This window comes from Pongo pygmaeus, chromosome 10 (genome assembly GCF_028885625.2).
Source record: "Pongo pygmaeus isolate AG05252 chromosome 10, NHGRI_mPonPyg2-v2.0_pri, whole genome shotgun sequence".
Lineage (NCBI taxonomy): Eukaryota > Metazoa > Chordata > Mammalia > Primates > Hominidae > Pongo > Pongo pygmaeus.
Genome location: NC_072383.2, coordinates 93,283,863 through 93,309,492, shown reverse-complemented (window position 1 = coordinate 93,309,492; position 25,630 = coordinate 93,283,863). Strand labels below are relative to the sequence as shown.

The 25,630-nt window shown below is 43.2% G+C and overlaps 1 protein-coding gene across 1 annotated transcript in view; it reads left to right on the top strand.

The window, feature by feature from the left end:
* The first annotated feature begins 551 nt into the window (after positions 1-551).
* TMCC3 (transmembrane and coiled-coil domain family 3) overlaps positions 552-25,630 on the top strand; it is a 306,024-nt gene continuing 280,945 nt past the window's right edge. The window contains exon 1 of the mRNA XM_054443395.2: positions 552-569. Within this exon, the coding sequence (XP_054299370.1) occupies positions 561-569 (9 nt within the window). The 5' untranslated portion in view covers positions 552-560. The remainder of the gene's footprint in view (positions 570-25,630) is intronic.

The following is a 25,630-nucleotide window of genomic DNA, read 5'->3' as shown; positions in this document are numbered from 1 at the left end:
AAAGAAAACGAAGAGTAGGAACGGACATTAGCGAGCCACCTTCCCATCCCATGGGGAGAATTTTAAGGTGGTACTTTTAAGGCGGGTGAGAATTGCCATCTGCGCTCTCCGCCAATCCCCTCTTGCTCCGCAAACTTGGGGTCCCTGTAGGGTGGGCCCAGCTTTCACCCCTAAGCTTCTCCAACTCAGTTCTGGGGGCCGCGGAGCAGGCATCGGAGACTCGCTCCGCTCCTGGTGGGGCCGGAACTCGAGGAAGAGGAGAGGGGCGAAGCGGCCCGAGGAGGCGGGGGCGCTGCGACGGCTGCAGAAGGGCCCCGGGGCCCGGGAGCTCCGCGAGCTCAGTGCGCCCCTGGCAGGCTCCGCGCCGCCGCCGCAGCCCGGGAGAGCCCCGGGGACCCCGCGGCCAGCGCTCCCCCGCCCCGCCCCCGCCGGCTCGGCGGCCGCGGCGCAGGCGTGTGCAGGAGGGGGCAGCGCGGAGCTCCCGGCCGGCCGAGCGTCGCCGCCCGCCCAGCCCTTCTCGCGCCCAAGTCGCCGAGCCCCGCCCGGACGGCCCAGACACCATGCGGAGGGTGAGTGCGCCGTCGCCCCGGGGTGCGGGGGCGGGGGCGTGCGCCGGGGTCTTCCCAGCGGGAATGGTGAAGGTGCGGCGGGGACGGACCTCGGCGGGGAGCGCGGTCGCCCCCGGGGGACTGAGGAGGGGAAGGGGCGCCGCGGGGACCTCGGGCCCGCACTCTTCGGGGCTGCGCTGGCACGTCGGAGCCCTGGGCCCGCGCTTGCGAGGTGGGCTGCGCCCGGCGCTCCGCCCCACACCTGCTGGCGAGCCCCTTCTCCGGCGCCCCTCACGCCCGCCTGGCTGCCAGAATTCTGCCCAGCGCCCCGGTCCTTCCTTGGGAACCCGGGCAGCTCTGCTGGGCGTCGGTGGGGCTCCCTTGGCGCACACCCCAGAGAAGGAACCAGCCCCAGGTCCGGGCCAGGTGGGCGACAGGTCGAGGCCGGGGCTGGGGTTGGGGAGAGGAAGGATGCCTGCACTCCGGCGTTTGGAAGGCGCGAGTCTCCCCCAGGCACGGCCCGCCGACGGCGCGCAGCTCCTGGCCTGGGGCGCCCTCGGGGGCTGCGGCTGCTGCTTTACCGGCAGGTGCCAGGGGGCCCGCGCTCACCCCCACCCTCCAGCCAAGGCTGCCTGTGGAAAAACGAAAAATAAACAGGCTCAGCTGCAGGGGCTCTTCCACCTCCAGGGACAGCTTGGGGGACTGGTGCTGCTTGCTGTTAGCCCCGGAGAGAGCGCGGGCACTAGTGCAGCTCGTTCTTACTTGTCTGGGGAAGTTAATTGACACGAAGATGCTGGCGACTTTGTAAGTTACCAGACCCGGTATGCCGTTTGTATTTTAACTTTGGAAATAGAAGGTGCTTTAATCAAATACAGGATCTTGGCATTAATATGTGTGGAAAAGCAGTAGAGGAAACTTAAGGAAATCCTATTAGGTACCCTCCACATTGTCCCAGAACTCCTAAGGCCACCCTGAAGACAGTTTACGCGCCAAGGAAGGGGTGGAGGGATATTTTCTGAAGAGACAAGGCTGAGAAGAAATGGAAGAAAACCAAACCAAACCAAAAAAAAAAAAAAAAAAAAAGAAAACAAAAACGGAATAAGACTCTCCCACCAGAGTCCATGCATTTCTCTAGGTTGGAACTTGAGGTTGGCTTGTTGTAAGGTACGTAGGCGCCTATTGCTTTGGTCATCTGAGTGGCCCTTTCAGAGATTTCTGCCTCTCAGCGGCTGGGCTGCTTCCAAGGGAACTCGGGCCGCTTTTTGCTGGTGGTGCCAGAATTAAGTGTTCTGTGTGTGTGTGTCGAAGGAGGTGTCTTTGGAGGGGTAAAGAGCAAATGTGAATTGGCCCCAGCTGCCCCTGGAAAGACTCTCAATGAGCTGACACGGAAATTTACCTGGCTTATACTTTTGGAGCTAGTCCAGACCTGCTCAGGTGTTTCTGGGGAGAACAGGATTCCAGCCAGGCTGGCCAGCTAGTTTGGCATGCAGCAGAAATGGAAACTGGCCGTGGTGAGATTACTTGTTTGAACTCCAAATTTAGGGGTCAGCAACCTCCTTTTACCCTCAGTGCCTCAGGGTAATTAAAGAAAAGAGCCTGGATGAGATCCGTAGAAATGCGTGTTAGAAGGAGAATCACGATTTGGAGATGGAGGGCATTGACCAGAGAATCTTAACATGTGATCTGCCTACTACCTGCCTTAGGATGAAAGAGATGGATGCTTGCTGCAAATGCAGATTCCTAGGCTCTGTTTTCAAACCTAATGAGTCAGAATCTCTGAAACTGGAGCTCGGCAATCTGCATTTTAAATCCCCAGCCCCCATCTCCATAAGACGTGTATTAAGCACCTACTATGTGCAGGCACTGTTCTGAGCTCTAGGAATATGTGAGGAACATGACATACAAAAGCCTTGTTCTCTTGGAGGCCGCATTCAAACTGAGAAATCAGATAATAAAGTAGTAAACAAATGTACAAATAATGTAGTTTCAGATAGTGATGAGTGCTATGAAGAAAATAGAGCAGGATTTGTGCCCAGGTTTGCTGGACTCCAAAGCCCTGGCTCTTGACATTACACTCGGTTACCTACAAACTTTTTGTTTCTGCCCCAGACCCTGTCTGGTTCTGGAGAAGCACATAATTTGGCAGTTTGGCAGACGCATGTGGCAGCCCTTCAACTGTGGCAGATCAGTAACTGCAGAGAGAGAGTGTGCAGACGCACTATTAGAATCAAAAGTAATTACTTTCATTTGGTGTCCTTGAGTGAAAGAGAAGGTGTGTAGGGAATGTACAGGGTAGGAGCACAGAAGATGCCCGGTATTTGGGTTGCTCTGAAGAGGGAAGCTGTGGTCTGAATGTTTGTGGTTCCCGCAGTTCGTGTGTTGAAATCCTAACCCTCAAGGTGATGGTATTAAGAGGTGGGTCTTTGGGAGGTGATCAGGTTACAAGGGCAGAACCTTATAAAGGAGGCCTCAGAGAGCTTCCTTGTCCCTTCCATGATGTGAGAAGACACCATCTCTGAACTAGAACGTGGGCCCTCACCAGACACTGAATCTGCTGGGGCCGTGATCTCGGACTTTCCAGTCTCCTGAACTGTGAGAAATGCATTTTTGTTGTTTATAAGTCACCCAGTCTATGGGATTTGATTGTAGCAGCCCAAATGGACTCTGACAAAAGGCTGATGTGTATACCGTGCTGCCCAGGGCTTTGAACACCAGAGAACCCCATGGTTGGGTCTTCTTTCATCTCTTCACATAGCTCCTTCGTATTTCCTTCATTATTTTTGAATCCAAAATGAGCTCTTTCCATGCAAGCCAGGAGTTACAGAGGATTGGTTGCTTTAAAAAATTATTTGTGTTAGAAAAAGTTAGAAAGCAGTTGTGGGAGAATAATTATAATGATAGCTACTTTTTTTTTTTTTTTTTGAGGCGGGGTTTCGCTCTGTCACCCAGGTGGCAGTACGGTGGCACCATCACGGCTCACTGCAGCCTCTACTTCCTGGGCTCAAGCGATCCTCCTGCCTCATTTTTTAATTTTCTGTAGAGATGAGATCTCACTGTATTGTCCAGGCTGGTAGCTACTATTTATTGATTATTTTCTTCGTGCCAGGCATCTACTGGCTTCCTTCATTTTCATAACAACCTTTTAAGTTAAAAATTAATAGGTGATACATTTACATAGTATAAAATTTAAAAGCTATCAAAAGCTTACAATGAAAATAAGCCTTCCTATTCTGTTGCCCAGACAGCTAGTTCCCTTTCCTAGAAGCAATTGCTGTTAACTCATCTCTTCTGTCCCTCTAGAAATAATCTATGCATATATAAGCAGTTATATATTCAGGCTTTTCGTTTTTAAAAGCACAAATGGTAGCATATAAGTATACTCTTCTTCACCACGCTTTTTTCTCTCATACAAGATTGGTATTTATAGATTTATGAAGTTCTCTTTATATGTATATATATATATATATTTTTTTTTTTTTTAGACAGAGTCTTGCTCTGTTTCCCAGGCTGAAGTGCAGTGGTGCAGTCCTACCTCACTGCAGCCCCAACCTTCTGTGCTCAAGTGATCCTCCCACCTCTGCCTGTGGAGTAGCTGGTACTACAGGCACGTGCCATCACACCTGGCTAATTTTTTTTTTATTTGTAGAGATAGGGGTCTCACTCTGTTGCCCAGATTGGTCTTGAACTATCCTTAGCTCAAGGAATCCTCCCATATCGGCCTCACCAAGTGCTAGGATTACAGGTGAGGTGCCACTGCGCCCAGCCCCAAGTTCTCTTTATAGCTGTAAATGTGAATATACAGGCATAACTTGAAGGTGTTGCAGGTTTGATTCCAGACCATCCCATTAAAGTGAATATCTAAATAAAGTGAATCAAACAATTTTTTAGTTTCATATAAAAGTTATGTTCACACTACACTGTAATCTATTAAGTATGCAATTGCATTGTTTAAAAAAGCACACTGTATATATTTTATTTTATTTTATTTTGAGATGGATTTTCACTCTTATTGCCCAGGCTGGAGTGCAATGGCGCGATCTTGGCTCACTGCAATCTCCGCCTCCTGGGTTCAAGCAATTCTCCTGCCTCAGCCTCCTGAGTAGCTAGGATTACAGGCATGCACCACCACACCCAGCTAATTTTGTATTTTTAGTAGAGATGGGGTTTCTCCATGTTGGTCAGGCTGGTCTCAAACTCCTGACCTCAGCTGATCTGCCTGCCTTGGCCTCTCAAAGTGCTGGGATTACAGGCGTGAGCCACTGCACCCTGTGGCATACTGTATATATTTTAAATAAAAATACTTTATTGCTAAAAGATGCCAACAATTGTCTGAGCTTTCAGTGAGTCATATCTTTTTGCTGGTGGAGGGTCTTGCCTCAGTGTTGAAGGCTACTGACTGACTAGAGCGGGGTGGTTGCTGAAGGTTGGGGTAGCTGTGGCAATTTCTTAAAACAACAATGAAGTTTGCTGCATGGATTGACTCTTTCTTTCATGAAAGATTTCTCTGTAGCATGTGATGCTGTTTGATAGCATTTTCCCTATAGTAGAACTTCTTTCAAAATTGGAGTCAATCCTCTCAAATCCTGCCTGTGTTATCAACTAAAGTTATGTAAAATTCTAAGTCTTTGTTGTTATTTCAACAATGTCACAGCATCTTCACCAGGAGTAGTTTCATCTCAAGAAACCACTTCTTTGCTCATTCATAAGAAGCCTCATCCATTCAAATTTTATGAGATTGCAGCAATTCAGTCACACCTTCAGGCTCCACTTCTAATTCTGGTTCTCTTGCTGTTTCCAGTGCAGTTCCTTCCTCCACTGAAGTCTTGAACCTCTGAAAGTCATTCATAAGAGTTGGACTCATCTTCCAGACTCCTGTTAATGTTGATATTGTAAATGTTCATATTAAGAATGTTGTTAATGGCATGTAAAAATGGTGAATCCATTCCAGAAGGTTTTCAATTTATTTTGCCATCAGGGGGCTCACTATGGCAGCTATAACATTACAAAATGTATTGTTAAGTAATAAGACTTGAAAGTTGAAATTGCTTCTTGACCCGTGGCCTGAAGAATGGATGTTGTATTATCAGGCACAAAAACAACATCAATCTCCTTGGATATTTCCGTCAGAGATATTGGGTGACTAAGTGCATTGTCAATGTGCATTAATATTTTGAAAGGAATCTTTTTATTTTTTTTCTGAGCAGTAGGTCTCAACGTGGGCTTAAAATATTCAGTAAGCCATGATGTAAACAGATGTGCTATCATCCAGGCTTTGTGGCTCCATTTATAGAACACAGGCAAAGTCAATTTGGCATAATTCTTAAGAGCCCAAGGATTTTCAGAATGGTAAATGAGCATTGGCTTCAACTTAATGTCACCAGCTACATTAGTCCCTAACAGGAGAGTCAGCCTGTCTCTTGGAGCCATGAAGCCAGGCACTGACTTCTCATCTCTAGCTATGTAAGTCCTGGTAGACATCTTCTTCCAATATAAGGCTGTTTGGTCTGCACTGAAAATCTGTTATTCAGTGTAGTCACCTTCATGACTGATCTTAGCTACATCTTCCAGATAACTTGCTACAGCTTCTCTATCAGCACTTGTTGCTTCACCCTGCACTTTTATGTTACAGAGACGGCTTCGTTCCTTAAATCTCATGAACCAACCTATGCCAGCTTCAAACTTTTCTTCTGCAGCTTCCTCTCTTCTTTCAGCCTTCATAGAATTAAAGAGAGTTAGCACCTTGCCCTGGATTAGGTTTTGGCTTAAGGGAATTATGGCTGGTTTGATCTTCTATCTAGACTGCTAAAACTTTCTCCCCTTCAGCAATAAGGCTGTTTTGCTTTCTTATTATTCATGTGTTCACTGGAGTAGCACTTTTAATTTCCTTCAAGAACTTTTCCTTTGTGTTTACTACTTGGCTGACCATTCACTGCAACAAGCCTGGCTTTTGGCCTGTCTCAGCTTTCAATATGCCTTCCTCACTAAGTTTAATCATTGCTAGCTTTTGATTTAAAGTGAGAGATGGACAACTCTTCCATTTACTTTAATACTTAGAGGCCATCGTAAGGTTATTAATTGGCCTAATTTCAATATTGTTGTGTCTCAGAATAGAGAGGCCCAAGGAAAGAGAGAGAGGAGTTGGTGGGTAGAGCTGTCAGGATGTGCACAACATTTATATAGTAAGTTTACCATTTCGTGTGAGTATGGTTCATGGTGCCCCGAAACAATTACAATAGTATCATTAAACACCAGTGGTCACAAATCACCATAACAGATATAGTAATAATAAAAAAGTTTGAAATATTGGGAGAATTACCAAAATTGTCCCAAAGACATGAAATGAGCATATACTATTGGAAAACGGTGCAGATAGACTTGCTGGACACAGGGTTGCCACAAGCCTTCAATTAGTAAAAGAGACAATATCTGTGAAGTTCAATAAAGGGAAGTACACTAAAACGAGGTATGCCTGCACTAGAATTTTTTTCCTGGTATTTTGCTATTATCAACAATGATGCAGTGAATAATCTTATATATTCATGATTTTGCATGTGTGCAAGCATATTTATATGATAAATAGCAGTGGAATTTCTGGGTCAAGTGATGTGAATACTTGTATTTTCAGTAGGTAAAGCAACATAGTGTAGGCGTTAGGAGCACAGACCCGTAGACAGACTGCTTGGAGTTGAGTCTTGGCTCTGCCATTTACATGTCGTGCAAGTCACTTAACCCCTCTTTGCCTCAGTTGCTTTATTTGCAAAATAGGGATAATAATGGTAGCTACCTAATAGGATTGTTATGAGGATTCTATCAGTTTATGTTGTACAACAAATCACCCCAAATCATCATGGCTTAAAACAATAACCATTTTACTTGGCTCACAAATCTGTGGGTTGGTTGAGTGGCTCTTCTGGTTCTGCTTCTGTGGTCAGCTTGTGGGTCCGCTGGAGGCTGGGCAGTCTAGGATGGCCTCACTCACATGTCTGGTGCTTGACAGATGTGTTGGTCATCAGGGACTCATTTGGGACAGCATGCAATCTCTCATGCTCCAGTAGCCTAGCTACTTCACATGGTGGTCTCAGGGTTCCATAGAGTAGCCCAGGAGGGTGGAGCTCAAGCACTTTTCAAGCCTCTGCTTGTGTCACATTTGCTGCTGTTCCATTGACCAAAGCAAGAGTCAAGCTCAGAATCTGTGTAGGAGGGGACTCTGCAAGGTCAGGGATGCAGGGATACAGTGACGGGAATCATTGCCACCATTTTTACAACGTGCCTCCAGAATCAAATACTGTTTGTAAAGTGCCTAGTGTAGTGCCTGGCACATTTTAAGTGCTATATAAGTTTGTCAAGTTTGAAAAAAGAGCTGTATTACCGGACTGTATCCATAGAGATTGAACCAGTTTACACATCTACCAGTGTGAGTGCCTGTCTCCCGGTTTCTTCTTGGAAACTGTATCAAAGTGGTTTATCCATGGAGAGGCAGATGTTCTTATCCCCATTTTACAGATGAAAAAAATGATCCTTGGAGAGGTTAAGTCATTTTTCTGGTAGTACAGAACCAAACTAGGATTTGAATCCGTTGTCTTTCTGACTCTAGAGCACCTCTGCTAGTCTTGCCACTCTAGACACAGGTGACATTCTGGTATCCCTAATGACCCCATCCACTGTTCTCCTGCCTACCCTTTGTACTTCATGTCCATCATTTCTATTTCACATTTGGATCTTGCTGGGTTGAAAAAGATCTGTCAATCTTTTGAATTCTTTAACAGTGATTTTGATTTCAACTTGGCCTACTGAAATCAAAGCCAAGTGTCTGCAGAGACAGCGGGCTCTTTTATGACTGTGAAGGGATGATAAAGGGAAACCTGTCATTTTACCTCTTATAAATGGAAAAAACAGATGAGTCCGGCCTTCTCTTGTTTATCCATTCTTTCTCTTCATTCCTCACATCCTTTTGCTTCACTTCACAACCCAGGAATTCCTTTCCCTAAAGGGGAAAGTGTGATGATGGGAGACAGTGTTTCTTGGTGGTTCAGGATGGGATCTCTGGAGACAAACTGTTTGGGTTCAAGTCCAGCACAGCTATTTACTGGCTATGTGGCTTGGACGGGTTAACCTGCGCTGAAAGGTTTTCCTGAGGTCTGTGATAATCTGTGGAAAGTGCTCCATTCTCATCATTACACAGCAGATTACTTTTGCTGTCTTCTCTGTTCTGTTTCACATCCCTTCTCCTCCACATGTATTCCTATGCCCCTAGCTGTGTTTAATAATAAGGATAGCTAATATTTACTCAGCCCTTACTCTAAGCACCTTTCATGTAATTAACTCATCTAATCCTTGCAACAAACCTATGAAATAGGTGCTGTTTTATTCCCATTTTCAAGTGAGGAAGCTAGATGTTGAATGCTAAGTAATTTTCCCAACATACCGTGGCCAATAAATGATGTAGCAGGGATTTTAAATGAGGCATTCTGGCGCCAGAGTCTGTGCTCTTATATTTATGCAAAAAAAAAAAAAAAAAAAAAAAGATGGGATGGAAGGTTGGGAGTTTAAAATTGAGAGCTTCTGCTCTAGATAAACTGCTGGTAAACTTACAGCCTCTGTCCCTGGCAGTGGCTGAGTACACCCAGCTGTGATTTCAGCTGAAAATCCCAGCATACACACAAAATAGGAACTTTAAATTCTTTTGCCAAAAGCCTTTCTACTTTAATAATTTTAATTCTGACAAGATTTCGGGCATCGTGCCTCCCTTGTAACTGAGGTGAGACACTGTGGAAAAATACATGGGGCTTAAAAAAAAAGATTAGAAAATCAAGCTGGTTAGTTTTGAGGCTTGCCACCTCTTGCTTCTTTTGATCAACTGCTCTGGTGGTAGAGACAGCATTCACCAAAGCATCAGGAGAATAAAATATGAATACTGCAGATAATATGCAACTTTCTGAGTTTAGAATTGTGCATATCTTCAAGCTGAAGGAAAGAACTGAAGCTGTTTTATAGGTGTTGGCATGTAGACTAAATGTAATGTGGTAACACTCATCAAACACATATTTTAACATTGACTTCCTTCTATGTGCTAGGAATCCACTGTGGGTAAGCAAGCTCTGCATGGCTCTGATCTTGCAGACTTTGCAGGCTCTGAGAAGATAGTTAAGCAGTACCATGAATTGTGGCATATATGGTTGCAAAGGAAGGATCAATTACTGGGGTACTGTAGTGGGTGTTCCTAACCTAGTCTGAAGGATTCATAAAAGCCTTCCAGTATGATTGTAGCTGAGGGCTTGTCATCTATGGCTTTTATTATGTTGAGGGTATGTGCCTTCTGTGCCTAATTTGTTGAGAGTTTTTGTCATAAAGAGAGGTTGAATTTTATGAAATGCTCTTTCTGTATCTGTTGAGATAATAGTGGTTTTTGTCCTTTATTCTATTGATGTATTTATTGATTTGTGTGTGTTGAACCATCCTTGCATCCCTGAGATAAATCCCTTTGACGTGTTGTTGGATTCAGCTTGCTAGTATTTTGTTGAGAAATTTTTGTATTTATATTCATCAGAGATACTGGCCTGTAGTATTTATTTATTTATTTTTTGAGACAGAGTTTCTCTCTTGTTGCCCAGGCTGGAGTGCAATGGCGCAATCTCTGCTCACTCCAACCTCTGCCTCCTGGGTTCAAGCAATTCTCCTGCCCCAGCCTCATGAGTAGCTAGGATTACAGGTGCCCACCACCACGCCCGGCTAATTTTTTGTATTTTTAGTAGAGATGGGGTTTTACCATGTTGGCCAGGCTGGTCTCGAACTCCTGACATCAGGTGATCCACCTGTCTTGGCCTCCCAAAGTGCTGGGATTACAGGCATGAGCCACCACGCCCGACCTGTAGTTCTATTTTTTTTTTTTTGCTGGGTCCTTGTCTGGTTGTGGTATCAGGATAATGCTGGTCTCATAGAATGAATTAGGAAGAATTTTCTCCTCTTTAATTTTTTGGAATACTTTGAGAAGAATTCGTGTTGTTCTTCTTTATAAGTCTTGTAGAATTCCACAAGACAGTCATCTGGTCCTGGGTTTCTTTTTCTGGGAGATTTTTTATTACTGATTCAGTTTCATTAATCATTATTGGTCTGTTCAGGTTTTCTGTTTCTTTTTGGTTCAGTCTTGGTAGGTTGTATATTCAGGAATTTATCCATTTCCTTTGTTATTCAGACCAAAATCTTGAAGAACGAATCCTCAGAAAGCCCATCAACTGCTACTCAAATGGCAACAAGCCTGCAAGCACAAGGTTTAGTGAGAGTAGAATTACTGCTAACAGTGAATGTGGAGGATTCTGATCTCAAATTGTAGATGGTTCTGTGAGGCTTTTTGAAGTCTGGCCCATATCTAGGCCTTTAAACCTTAGTAATAGGGCAGGGGATCATCTAAATTTAGGTCTACTTATTTTCCATGCGTTTGAACATTTTGTTGTTGTTGTTAGACTAGACTTGCTTCAAAATTGACTTGAACTGTAGTGCAGTTCTTGGCATGTTTTATTAGTAATAATTAAAAAATCACTTAATGATTGCTATGTGCAAGGCATTATGCTAATACATACACACGTTTTGCATATACATATGTATATTTCACTGACTCTTCAAAACCATCTTTTTCCTTTTTGCAGTAAGCAACATTTATTCATTCATTTATCTAACATTCTTAGGCTGAGTTACGGACTACGGCTGCCAAAATGCATGGCCCCTGAGCCCTAAGAACTTAGTTTACTGAGGATCAGACTTTTAAACAAATAGTTACCATGCAGTGTGATGACTGCATTAGCAAAAACATATCTAAAATACAGCCTAGAAAAAAAGGTAAGTTTTCCAGACAGGAGAGAGGTGTTGTGGTGTCAGGGGAATTTAATTTTAAACAGGACATGGCATCTGAACATATTCTTCGAAGTCCCATCTTTTTTCCTCAAGCATGATCTGGCTACTCTGACCTTCTCCTGGTATCTTCTGCTCAAACAGCACGTTTTCCTTTATCTTACAATTGCACTCTTTATTCTGCAGACAGTCCTGTCTTGCTTTATTCACTGATAGTTTATTGTTCATGGCTGCCTCTTTTTATTTTTACTTTTAATCACATTATTAATTTTCATTTTTTGTAGAGTTGGGGGTCTTCTTTTGTTGCCCAGGCTGGTCTGGAACTCCTGGCCACTAGTGATCTTCCTGCCTCAGCTTCTTAAAGGGCTGAGATTACAGGTGTGAGCCACCACACCCGGCCTTCTTTTAAGTACAATTAAAATTTTTTTTTTCTTTAGAGATGGGGTCTTGCTATGTTACTCAGACTGGTCTCGAGCAGTTTTTCAAATTAAAATTTTAATAACTTTCTTGAGGAATGATTTTTATATTGTAAAACTGACCTGTTTTAAATGTATAATTCAATGGTTTTTAAAGTAAATTTACTGAGTCAAAAACCACCACTTGAAGTAGTGGCATTAATCCCATTTTCTCAGGTGGAGAGTGGGGCTCAGGGAAATGAGGTTTTGGATCCGTACACATCCAGCTAGTCCCTCGCAGAGCTGGAATTCAAATGAGTGTAATGGCTCATTAAAGCATACTTAAGTTTGCAAGAGGGAAATAAGCCCATGAAGTTTTTGAGTAGAAGGGCGCCTTTATTACCTTGGAATCTAAGGACTAGTTATATCATGAAACTAGAAAGTGTCATTCACAGAGGGTTTAGGTAAAAACACTGGCAAAGAGGACTGAATTATGTGTAGTTTGAAAGATGAGTAAAAATACTGTAACCGTTGACCCAGCAATCCGTGTGTGTAGTAAAGCCACAAATTAAAATATTTACTTGCAATGTTAATAATGAACCGCTTTGGTTACTTTGATTCTAAACCATTATGCTTATTATTTAGCTGTCCAGGGTACTTACAAATGTTAATTTCCTGATAGAGAATATTTTCTTATTCTCACCCCCAAGCAAGCTGTGACATGGAATAGTCCAACAGGCAATTCATAAGAGCAAGGCTCCCCCTCTCTTTCCCATCCAAATTATGGGGTTTGAAATGTTCTGACAATTGAATTAGCTGACTGGTACAACAGTAGCAAATGCTTTATAATTTGTGTTGCCTTCAGAGATGGCAAAAATTAGGCTGCTGCTAATAGACCAGAACTCTCTGGCCTCTGACAGGCTTCCCTCCTGCCTTCAGCGGAAGGGAGGACAGTGGCTCCTGCTATTCAGCTCTGAATTATGCTTTACATGCCACAGTTCTGGCTTTTTTTTTTTTTTTTTTTGAGACAGAGTCTTGCTCTGTCACCCAGGGTGGAGTGCAGTGGCATGATCTCGGCTCACTGCAAGCTCCGCCTCCCAGGTTCAAGCGATTCTCCTGCCTCAGCCTCCTGAGTAGCTGGGATTATAGGTGCGCACCACCAAGCCCAGCTAATTTTTATATTTTTAGTAGAGACAGGGTTTCACCATGTTGGTCAGGCTGGTCTTGAACTCCTGACCTCGTGATCCACCCACCTCAGCCTCCCAAAGTGCTGGGATTACAGGCGTGAGCCACCGCGCCCGGCCTGCAGTTCTGATTTTTGAATATTGATGCTGGGAAAATGACAACAGTGCTCGAGATAGTTGCTGACAGGGTAAAGCTACCTATTCCCTTTGCTGAAAGGAAGGCTCAAACGCAGCCTGTGCAGACGGCTCTGCTGAGTTAGTATGCTGGGCTCCTCTCTTTATGCATTCATCATTCCAATAATGGAGTTGAATGTGCAGAAGGCCCTCCCCGCCCCTGTTTTTGGGCTAAGAAGCCACAGGAATAGTCTCAATTCAATATTGGGACACTCACGCAGGGATAACTCGATTGTGATATACTTTACAGGCCAATATCAAAGGAAATGTATATCAGATTGCAATGACTTAACTCTGCCTTAAAATGTGAAAGCAACCATAGACAACACATGAAATGAATGAATGTGGTTGTGTTCCAATAAAACTTTACTTATGGACGCTGAAATCTGGATTTCATATCATTTTCACATGTCATAAAATACTATTATTCTGATTTTTTTTCAATCATTTAAACAGTAAAAACCATCCTTAGCTTGTGGATAATATGAAAACAGGTCATGGGCTGGATTTGGCTGGTGGATTGTAATTTGCCACCCTTTGCCCTAAAGCATTAGAGATTCCTCTAATGTATTCCAGGTATGTGTGCAATTGTTTTCCAGTATGTGAGCCATCCTTTTCTGCCAAAGCCCGTCTACATTTTCAGGAGGTAATGCAGAATGACGTGGATAGAAAACCAGAAACCCAACTGAAACCAGGACATTTCAGTCTTCCGCCTTCATCACTTGCTGCCTCCTCTCTCTCTCCCTCATGCACCTCTACTTGATGCTCATGGTACCCTTTCTTGATGACGTGGGATCTCATTTCTGTTCTTTGGGATCCTGGTAAGTTACATTAATCAGAAATGTAGAATTATGCATTAAAATTAAAATAAAGCAATTAGCATTCAGCAGAATGTTACAGAAGTAGTGAGGGCAAGGATATTGTTTCCTTTGCAGAAGTGGGTTTGGAAAGATCTATTTGTTTTCTTTATTCATTTTCAGTTAATTTCCCATTACTGGTTATAAAATGAAATTAGTTGAGTATTACAAGCTGTGTGCTCTAATACAAATTTATTGAAGTTCTATTTGAATGGATTTTTTTTAGTGCTTATATAGTGAATAGTGGTTATTTGGGATGCAGAGGTCTCTCTGAACTATGGACAGGTGCAAGAACTGTTCAGGCACACCACAGTTATTAGTTGGTTGGTTGCATGAATAGCCTGTGAGATGAGACCCAAGATCAGGTTAGAGTTCACCTATGCTCAGAAATTTGGTGCTCAAATAATGGTGTAATGGAGGCAGCATTGCACTATGACCTCTAAACTGACACATACAGGCTTGTGACTTATTTTTCACATCTGTGAAATAGAGATGATTGACATGCACTTGACTTGTCAGGATCAAGTGAGACAGTTTATGTTTGCCAAGTCTGAGTGTAGTCTCTCGTTCATGGTTCACAAACTGGGCTGGTTATTAGAATCAGTTGTGGGAGTGAGTGGGGCTTTCAGGAAATACAAATTCCCAGGCTCACCCCAGACTTACAGAATCAGAATTTCTATGATAGGACCTAGAAGTCTAAATTTTTTAGAGTTTGGGAAGCTCTGATATGTTCCACAAACCTCAGCAATGGATTTAGGTAAACCAAATTACTTCCCTCAACCCAAGCTTGGACTTTTTCACTAAAATTTCATACCATTTGTCTTCATGAACAATAAAGGTATAGGAAGAAAGAGGGTCAGGAGGGGGTACAAAGTATCTTCCCTTTATCTTCTCGGGGACGTCTGTTTCAGCAAGTAGAAGTAGAGCGAGAGCTGGTGTTTCATTGTCCAACCTGGTGAATGAACTCAAATTGCATTTTTTAGCCCTTCAGCTCTCCCTCTGCAGCTCCTAGATTTGTGGTGTGTTTTCACCTTCTTCTGTGCATTGAAGCATATTTGTGAAAGAAAGCCTAGATTGTGCACATCATAAATGTACAACAGATTGACAATATCCTTTCCAGTTTTGCTACTCAAAACTCATCATTGAAAATGTCTTTTGGAGTTATTTCTGGAAATAACGCAATTGTAGTGTTGGCACATATAGATCACAAACACAAAAAGAATCTCAGTAGTTCTAAAAAGATAAACTAATTCTGAATTTCTCACATTTTCTGCATTGCTGCTAATTTACATGTGAGTAATTGTAGATTTCAAATGAATGAAAGCATCCACCTCCACACTGGAAGCCCAGATTGTTTACCACAGTAGAATTCAGTAGTACGTACATACACACAAATGCTCTCATATAGTACTCGGCAACTTCCTGATGTTTGAGAGCCACTGCAAAGTATTCTTCTGTTTGCAAAGCTCCTACCACAAATATTAAGTATTTACTATTTTCCAGGTACTTTGTTAGCAATTTAAATAAGGCATAGTTCCACAGTCCTTATCTTGGAAGTTCACAGGTTAGAAGGAAGATGATCATGAAGTAAATCACTGTAGAGAAAATGAGCTTTAATATTAATCCTTTTTAAAATCAAATCATCTTTCAAACTGTATTCATTATAAAAGTAGAGAATTTTTCCCATGGAAAAAATATGAGATCAGTGTATTCACTCTGATCCTTTATACTATGTCCCTGTTTTTCTTAATTTTAAGGAGATAATCCTTTGAAAGTAAGTAGATGCCTAACAAATATGTGAGGGACTAACAGGGGAGTATCTTGTACGTGTAGTAATGCAGTTGGATGTGTTCGTACCTGTTGTGCAGCATCCATTTCAAGCTTCAGCTATCTCTGGAAGATGACTTTGTTTTTTTTTTTGAAATGGAGTCTCGCTGTGTCACCCAGAATGGAGTGCAATGGCACGATCTTGACTCACTGCAGCCTCTGCTTCCCGGGTTCAAGCAGTTCCTCAGCCTCAGCCTCCCAAATAGCTGGGACTACAGGCACACACCACCACACCTGGCTAATTTTTTTGTATTTTTAGTAGAGACGGGGTTTCACCATGTTGGCCAGGCTGGTCTTGAACTCCTGAACTCAAGTGATCCTCCCGCCTCGTCCTCCCAAAGTGCTGGGATTGCAGGCGTGAGCTACCACGCCCAGCCTGGAAGATGACTTTGGATGCTGGGTCTCTACCATGTGTCTCCAAGTCTCCAGAGATAATTTTCAGCAAATTCCTGAATACCACCACTTTCCTACTCTCTAATGTTTCTTAAACTCAATATATGAAAAATGGAATTTATTCTTACTCTCAAACCTGATCTTTTCTTTTAGGTTTCTTATATCAGGGAGCCCTGTTGCCATTTTTCCAGAGGCACAGGCTTCAAACTTTGACATCATCTCTGATTCTTCCTCCGTCTTGACCCTAATCAGGAGCCAGATGCTATTGGGCCTTTGTCTTCCTTCCTGTCCACTGGAGTTAATTTGCTTTGGTGCTGTGTTCCCACACAGATCTCATCTTGAATTGTAATCCCCAGTAGTTTTCCCCATGATGTTCTTGTGATAGTGAGTTCTCACAAGAACAGACGGTTTAAAAGTGTTTGGCCGTTCCCCACCTCTCTCCTGCTGCCATGTAAGACGTGCCTTGTTTCCTCTTTGCCTTCCACCATGATTCTAAGTTTCCTGAGGCCTCCCCAGCTGTGCAGAACTGAGTCCGTTAAACTTCTTTTGTTTATAAATTACCCGGTCTCAGGTAGTATCTTTATAGCAGTGTGAAAATGGACTAATACAGGCCCCTTCCTGCTATTAGATCTTTGTTTCTCAAACTAGCATCCAAGGACTCTTAAAAGGCTCCATGCAATATTCTTGGGGATTTGAGTGTTCCTCATCTTAAGTTTTACATATCCAGGATAATCTAACAATTTTTGTTTTTTGAGACGGAATCTCACTTTATTGCCTGGGCTGGAGTGCAGTGGCATGATCTCAGATCACTGCAACCTCCACCTCCCAGGTTCAAGCGATTCTTGTGCCTCAGCCTCCTGAGTAGCTGGGCGTATGCCACCATGACTGGCTTATTTTTTTGTATTTTTAGTACAGACGTGGTTTCACCATGTTGGCCAGGCTGGCCTTGAACTCCTGACCTCAGGTAATCTGCCTGCCTCAGCCTCCAAAAGTGCTAGGATTACAGTGTGAGTCACCACACCTGACCAACAAAATTAACAGGTATGTGTTTGGGGTCATCAAAATTTATAACTGATGAGTGATTCTGCTGCAGACTTGAACATTCACATTTGTGTTGTGTTTGTGTGTTGGCTGTAAGTTGGGCAGCTCCTCCTCTGGGCTCTCTTTGTGCCATGCTTTGTTCTTGTTATAATTGTGTGAGTCCAGCTTTCCTAGTGAACTGTGAGTTCAGAAGACAGGGACCTTGTCTGTTGTATTTCTGTGTCCCCAGAACCTAGCATTGGGCCTGGCACATAATAGGTACTTCAGCTTATAGCTGAGTGCATATCATGTTTTGGAGTCTGCTTTTGCTCCCATACACATTCCCGTGCATGGCTGTGGTTAATTTAATGTTTATGTAGTATTTAGTCATGTTGATAGATGACATTTGGCTTAACCATCCTTTATTTTTAGATGTTTGGATTATTTTCATTTGTTGGCTATTTTAAGTAGCGCAGTTAAAAACATCTTTGAGAAAAATTATTTTCTCTCATCTAGATTGTTTTCTTGGGAATTCCTTAATGAAATCACTAGATCAGCCAGGGGCTGTGGCTCACACTTGTAATCCTGCACTTTGGGAGGCCAAGGTGGGCAGATTACTTGAGCACAGGAGTTCAAAACCAGCCTCGGCAAAACAGTGAGACCTTGTCTCTACAAAAAAATTTAAAAGTTAGCTAGGTATGGTGGCTTGTGTGCCTGTAGTCCCAGCTACATAGGAGACTGAGGTGGGAGAATTGCTTGAACCCAGGAGGTTGAGGCTGCAGTGAGTCACTGCACTCCAGCCTGGGCAACAGAGCAAGACCCTGTCTCAAAACAAGAAATTACTAGGTCAAGCAGTTTTATTCCTCTTGTAATATGATTGTAGGATTTGGTGGTTATGAAGAGATCCGACTGAGTCATGATGGATAAACTCTTTTTAGACATGTTTCTTTCATTGGAATCAAAGTTGAAAGAAAAAATGAAGATGCTTCTCCTTCTGCCACTGCACCAACATTGCTCACCTAGGCCATTTCCCTTCCTCTGGTTTTTCCATCTGCAGCCACAGCTTCGGTGGTGGAGGAAGTACATGTTACGTCAGCCAGAACCACGTTTCCAACATGCAGATCTAATCATGTTGTCGGTCAAGACACAGTGGTAGCCTTCCATTGCCCACGAGATCATGTCCAGCCACACTGTCAGGGCGGACAGAGTCCTTCAGGGTGTGGCTTCTGTTTCCTTTTCTAGGCTTCTCTTTGGCTGCTGCCCAGATGCACTCCCTGCCCACCCAGCAGGCACTATTTTCAGTTAGGAATGTACATGCTGTTGCCTCCATCTGAAAGGGACTCCTCAACTCCTTCCTGCCTGGTATCACCTCACTCACCCTTCAAGGCTCAGCTTCAAGTCCCAAGTACTGCCCTCCTCCCACCCCTAATAAGGTGATAACCTGCCCCACCCCATTCTCTCAAAACTTTTCCATCCTTCGTTAAAGACTTTGTCACCCATATTGCAGCTCTTTGTTAGTTTTTTTCATCTTTTTATTTAGATTATGAGCTCATTAAGGACAGGATTTTTTTTTTTTTTTTTTTTTTTTTTTTTTGTGAGACAGAGTCTCACTCTGTTGCTTGGGCCTGGTGCCATGGTGTGATCTCAGGTCACTGCAACCTCCGCCTCCCGGGTTCATGCCATTCTCCTGCCCCAGCCTCCTAAGTAGCTGGGACTACAGGCATGTGCCACCATGCCTGGGTAATTTTTGTATTTTTAGTAGAGATGGGGTTTCACCATATTGGCCAGGCTGGTCTCGAACTCCTGACCTCAAGTGATCCACCTGCCTCGGCCTCCCAAAGTGCTGGGATTACAGGCGTGAGCCACTGTGCCCTGCCCAGGACAGGACTTTTGTCAGTCACTTTGTGACTAGCATATAGCTGGTCCTCGATAAACATTTTCTGAGTGAATAGAATTGTTATTTTGGTTTGCATATATATATATATATATATATATGTGTGTGTGTGTGTGTGTGTATATATATATGTAAAGTAGTTAAGGTAAGTCTACTTACCGATAAATTTAGAACCCTTTTATTGTATCTATGATAATTCTCGGTTGTTCAGAATGTCAATAAATGTATTAAACTCTCCCTTTTCCAACCATTTGACTTGCATTTTTTTTTAATGGGCAGCAGTTGTAATTTTGTTTATTAACTAAACTGTAAACTCTAGACTATAAGCGATGTGAAGAAACGTCGGTCGGGCACTGTGGCTCATGCTTGTAATCCCTGCACTCTGGGAGGTCAAGGCAGGAGGATCACTTGAGTCCAGGAGTTTGAAACTAGCCTAGGCAACATGGCAAAACCCTGTCTCTACAAAAAATACAAAAATTAGCTGGGCGTGGTGGCATGTGCCTGTAGTCCCAGCTACTTGGGGGGCTGAGGTGGGAAGAACGCTAGAGCCTAGGAAGTCAAGGCTGCAGTGAGCCATGATCATGCCACTGCATTCCAACCTGGGCAACAGACCGAGACCCTGTCTCAAAAAAAAAAGAGAGAAATGTTGGATAAACGTGGTGGCTCATGCCTATAATCCCAGCGCATTGGGAGGCCAAGGCAGAAGAATCGCTTGAGTCCAGGAGTTTGAGACCAGCCAGGGCAACATATAGAGACCCCGTCTCTACAAGAAAAATTTAAAAATTAGCCAGACATGGTGACGCACACCTGTAGTTCCAGCTACTCGGGAGGTTGAGGTGGGAGGGTCGCTTGAGCCTGGGAAGTCGAGACTGCCATGAGCCATGATTGCGTTGCTGCACTCTAGCCTGGGTGACAGAAAAAGACCCTGTCTCAAAAAAAAAAAAAAAAAAAAAAGAGTCTAGTTCACCACCATTTCCCTAGTGCTTAGTACTATTGGGAACCTGGTACCCATTAGGCACACAATAACTATTTGTTGAATGAGTGGAAAGGTTGAAAAAAGGCACAAGCACGTGGCATATCACAAACCTTGACATTGGGAATTTACTGCATTTATGCACACATATCTGTTCTATTTCATTCACCATTCTTCTACTCATGTGTCCGTTTAACTCGCTGTTTTTCTTGATAACGCCTGTGGCCTCTTCTATATCCGCCGTTTCATGACTCTGAAGGCCTATTTGAGTCCTGTCATCTCCTGCCCATCTCTTTAGTGGGACACATCTTGGAATACAAACTTCAAGTCAGGAAGCTAATACCTTGGTGTAGTAAGCAAGATAGTCCCTCTGTCCCACAACAAAGAGGTCAGAGTCTCTAAGGCTGGCCCCTTCATTTACCTCCAATATGAAGTCCAAATCAACCTCCTGTTGTTCTTGGGAATAACTAACTAAATCACATCTGCATGGCGGAGCTGATTTATAGGGATGTGATGTTATCTGGAGCCTGCTGCCAAAACCTGCAGAAGTCATCTTGAGGGAAACATGAAGTATTGGCAGAGAGATCACATCTCCCCTTTCATGTGTTGAATCTTCTTGGGACATGTGTTTCATTTCTTGGGATCCTGGTGAGAATTTGCATGTTTTTGACCACAGCATATTACAAGGAAAAATTCCATCTACTAATTAGTTTCTCCCTTGGATTACTAGTCCTATTAAAAAGCTTTGTAAGGGAATAAGAAACTGAGGTAGTAATTACTAGTGGGGAAGGAGTAACATAGTTTCATGAGAGGAAAATGTCCTCAACTATGTTTTGGAGCAATGGGAGACAGAAGAAGACTTAAAAACAAATGCAAAAGCAACCTGGGATGGCGGCAAAAGTCTTGCTATTTGGTTCATTAGAAAAGGTGTTATAAATTCTCAATGACCTACTCCCAGGCTTAGGACTCCTATTAAAACCCTGCTGTGTGAGAGCTAAAATCTTAATTGAAAATAGAGCAGATTGAGCCAACACTGTATTTATTAAAGGTATTATCAATGCTCACTGCTCTCAAATGGATTTTTCTTATGATGCTGGAAGGACTACGGGAAGCTTTGCAGTCCAGAGCATCATTTAGCTTTAGCTGCAGGGCTAGCTGGAAACCACAGTGCCTAGCAGCACAGAGCAGGGGCTGGGTGTCTGAGTGGCAGGGGCTGACATAGCTGTACTAGAAGGAGGGTTGCACCCTCGTGGTAGATGGCACAAAATGAGGCTGACTCCTATGTCAGGACATACACATGAGCAGCCACGGGAGCAAATGAATGGTGCCGTGCACACAGAAGAAAGCCAAATGTTGGTTGAAAGAGCAGCACCAGGGAGGGCAGAGGAAGGCCAGGGCTTGGATCTGATAGAGACGCGGTGTTTCTGTGGCTCTGTATCCAAGCCCGTTGAAGTATCCTTGGCTCTTAATTTCAGGGGAAGCTAATTCTTTTTTGTTTATTTTTTTTGATTGTGGGTTTAAAAAATGGATACATGATATTTTACATACTTATGGGGTACATGTCATATTTTGTTACATGCATAGAATATGTAATGATCAAGTCAGGGTACCCATCACCTTTAGTATTTATCATTTCTCTGTGTTGGGTATTTCAGGTTTTTGCTTCTAGTTACTTTGAAATACTGCAATACACGGTTTGTAACTGTAGTCACCCTACTCTAGTTTTTTTTTTTCTTCTTCTTTAGATGGGGTCTCGCTCTGTCACCAGGCTGGAGTGCAGTATCGCGATCTCAGCTCACTGCAACCTCCGCCTCCCAGGTTCAAGGGATTCTCCTGCCTCAGCTTCCTGAGTGGCTGGGACTACAGGCACATGCCACCACTCCCAGCTAATTTTTGTATTTTTAGTAGAGATGGGGTTTCACCACATTGGCCAGGATGGTCTTGATCTCTTGACCTCGTGAGCCTCCTGCCTCGGCCTCTCAAAGTGCTGGGATTACAGGCATGAGCCACTGCGCCTGGCCCTACTCTGCTCTCGAATATTGGAACTTATGCCTTCTATCTAAGTCTAGGTTTGTACCCATTAACCTCTGTTCATCCCCCTCTCCCTTCCCAGCCTCTAGTGTCTATCATTCTACTTTCTACTTCCATGACATCAACTATTTTTTAGCTCCTACATATGAGTAGTATTTGTTTTTCTGTGCCTGGCTTATTTCACTTAACATAGTGATCTCTAGTTCCATCCGTGTTGATGCAAATGACAGGATTTCATTTCTTATGGCCAAATAGTATTCCATTATGTATATATACTATATTTTCTTTACTCATTCATCCATTGAGGTACACTTAGGTTGATTCCATATCTTTGCTATTGTGAATAGTGCTGCAATAAACATGCACGTGTACCTACCCTTTGACATACTGATTTATTTTCCTTCGGATAAATACTTAGTAGTGGGATGGCTGGATCATACTATAGTTCTATTTTTAGTTTTTTTTTTTAAATCTCCAAACTTTGTTCCACAATGGATATGCTAATTTGTATTCCCACCAATAGTGTGTAAGAGTTCCCTTTTTCCACATCATTGCCAGCATTTTTTTGTCTTTTAGTAATAGCCATTCTAACTGGGTAAGAGATCTTGTGGTTTTGATTTGCATTTCTCTGATGACTAGTGATGTTGAGCATTTTTTTTTTCATATACTTCTTGGCCATTTGTACGTCCTCTTTTAAAAAATGTCTATTCATGTCCTTTGCTCACTTTTCAATGGAATTATTTATTTGTTTGTTCACTGTTGTTTGAGTTTCTTGTATATTCTGGATGTTTGTCCTTTGTTTGATGAAGAGTTGGCAAATATTTTCTCCCATTCAACAGGTTGTCTCTTCCCTCTGCTGATTGTTTCCTTTGCTGTGCAGAAGCTTTTTAGTTTAAAATAGTTCCATTTTTCTATTTTTGTTTTTTTCTTTATTCCTGTGCTTGTGAGGTTTTCCTATGTTTTCTTCTAGCAGTTTTATAGTTTTGGGTCTTATGTTTAAGTCTTTAATCTCTCTTGAGTTGATTTTTATATATGTTGAAAGATAGTGGTCCAGTTTCATTCTTCTGCATATGGCAATCCAATTTTCTGAACACCATTTATTGAATGGGGTGTCATTTTCCCAATGTGTGTTTTTGGAGGCTTGGTCGAAAATCAATTAGTTACAAATATGTGGATTTACTTGTGGGTTCTCTATTCTATTCCATTGGTCTCTGTGTCTGTTTTCATACCAATACCATCCGTTTTGGTTACTATAGCCTTGTAATATATTTTGAAGTCAGGTAGTGTGATGCCTCCAGCTTTGTTCAGTATTGCTATTTGGGCTCTTTTATGGTTCTATATGAGTTTTACAATTGTCTATTTCTGTGAAAAATGATGTTGGTATTTTGGGCAGTATGGTTATTTTAACAATATGAATTCTTCTGATCCTTGAGCATGGGATGTCTTTCCATTTGTTTGTGTTCTTTTAAATTTCTTTTATCAGTGTTTTGTTATTTTCCTTGTAGAGATCCTTTACCTCTGCTATAGTTTGGATATTTGACTCACGAAACCTCATGTTGAAATTTATTTCCCATGTTGGAGATGGGGCCTCATGGCAGGTGTTTAGGTCATTGGAGCAGATCCCTCATGAATAGATTAATGTCCTTCCTGGGTGGATAGTTCTCACTTTATTAGTTCCCACAAGAGGTGCTTGTTAAAAAGAGCCCGGTGCTTTCTTCTCCTCCCTCTTGCTTCCTCTCTCTCACCACATGATCTCTGCATACAACAGCTCCCGTTCTCCTTCTGCCATGAGTAGAAGCAGCCGGGAAGCCCTCTCCAGTAGCAGATATTGGTGCTGTGCTTCTTGTACAGCTTGTAGAACCATTAGCCAAATAAACCTCTTTTCTTTATAGATTACCCAGCCTCAGATGTAGCTACACAAATGGACTAAGACAACCTCCTTGGTTAAATTTATTCTTAGATATTCTATTTTTTATAGCTATTGTAAATGGGATTGCCTTCTTGGTTTCTTTTTCAGCAAGTTCATTATTGGCGTATAGAAATGCTACTGATTTTTGTATGTTGATTTTGTACCTGAAGCTTTACTGAATTTATTTATCAGATCTAAGAGTTTTTTGGTGGAGTCTTTAGGTTTTTCTAGTCATAAGATCATATTATCAGCAAAGAGAGACACTTTGACGTTTTCTTTTCTGATGTGGATGCCTTTTATTTCTTTCTCTTGCCCAATTGCTCTGGCCAGGACTTCCAGTACTTTGTTGAATAGGAGTGGTAAAAGTAGGCATCCTTGTCTTATTCCAGTTCTTAGAAGAAAGGCATTCAGCTTTTCCCCGTTCAGTATGATGTTACCTGTGGGTTTGTCATATATGGCCTTTGTTATGTTGAAGTATGTTCCTTCTAGGCCGAGTTTGTTGAGAATTTTTTTTTTTAATCACGGAGGGATATTGAATTTTATCAAATGGTTTTTCTGTGTGTGTTGAAATGATCATGTGGTTTTTGTCCTTTATTCTGTTTATGTGATGAGTTGCATATGTTGAGCCATGCTTGCATCCCTGGGATAAATCTCAGTCAAGCTGTCCTCTGCCCCACCCCTGGTGGCGTGTGTAGGCACCGGCTGTGGTAGGCAGGGGTAGGGTGATCCCTATAGGCTGCTGGGGAAATGGCCAGGTGCAGGCAGCAGCCTATGTGCTGTGGCCCTGCTACTGGGGAGGGCAGGGTTGCTTTCAGTGGGAGCAGCCATAGGCAGGGGTCTGAGGGATGTGTACTTCACTAGCTTTGGCCCATAACTACCTGCATGACTAGCTGTGGTCAGTGGAATTATCCTGGGGCATGTGAAAATGCACAGCTGCCCCTCTGCAGGGGGTGAAGACTGGGTCGAGTTGTTTCCAGTGGCTGCCTTCTTGGCCCCTGCAATGGTGGCTGAGGGGGAGAAATGTCAGTGGGACTCCAGGGATGTGGAGATGCAGGGGCTGTTGGGCCCGGACTGGTTGCAGTCTGGTGGGGGCTGGGCTTTCAAAGTGGCACTGTGCTGTAGGTGCTTAAGACTTGGGGTTTGAGGAACCCAGCATGAGTTCCCCCTCTGGAGCAATGTCTCTGGTTGCACAGTCTCCAGGCAGCGCCTTAGGTTAGTCTCTGGGCCCCCCAGAGTGGAGGGGCTCTCTTGTGGCTAAGATTGCAGGAGTCCGTGGTAGAAACGTGGCACTTACCCTTTCTCTCCATTGGGGAGCCTGTCCTGGATCCTGGCCCACCCTGGCAGAGTAGGCTGCCTTGCTTCTCTCTCCTTCCCTGCTTTAGATGTTTCCTGTCATTTCTCTGTTGAATTCCAGTGTTCTATCTTAGATGATCTATTTGAAGTGTGACTATCTACTCGCTATTTTGGTTCTTCTTATGGAAGAAGCTGTAGGAGATGCCTCTTGTCAACCATCTGGAAGTCCCTTGGATTGATGCTTAAGTGCCCATAGAAGCTCATGCATGTGTTTCCAGGGACCCCAG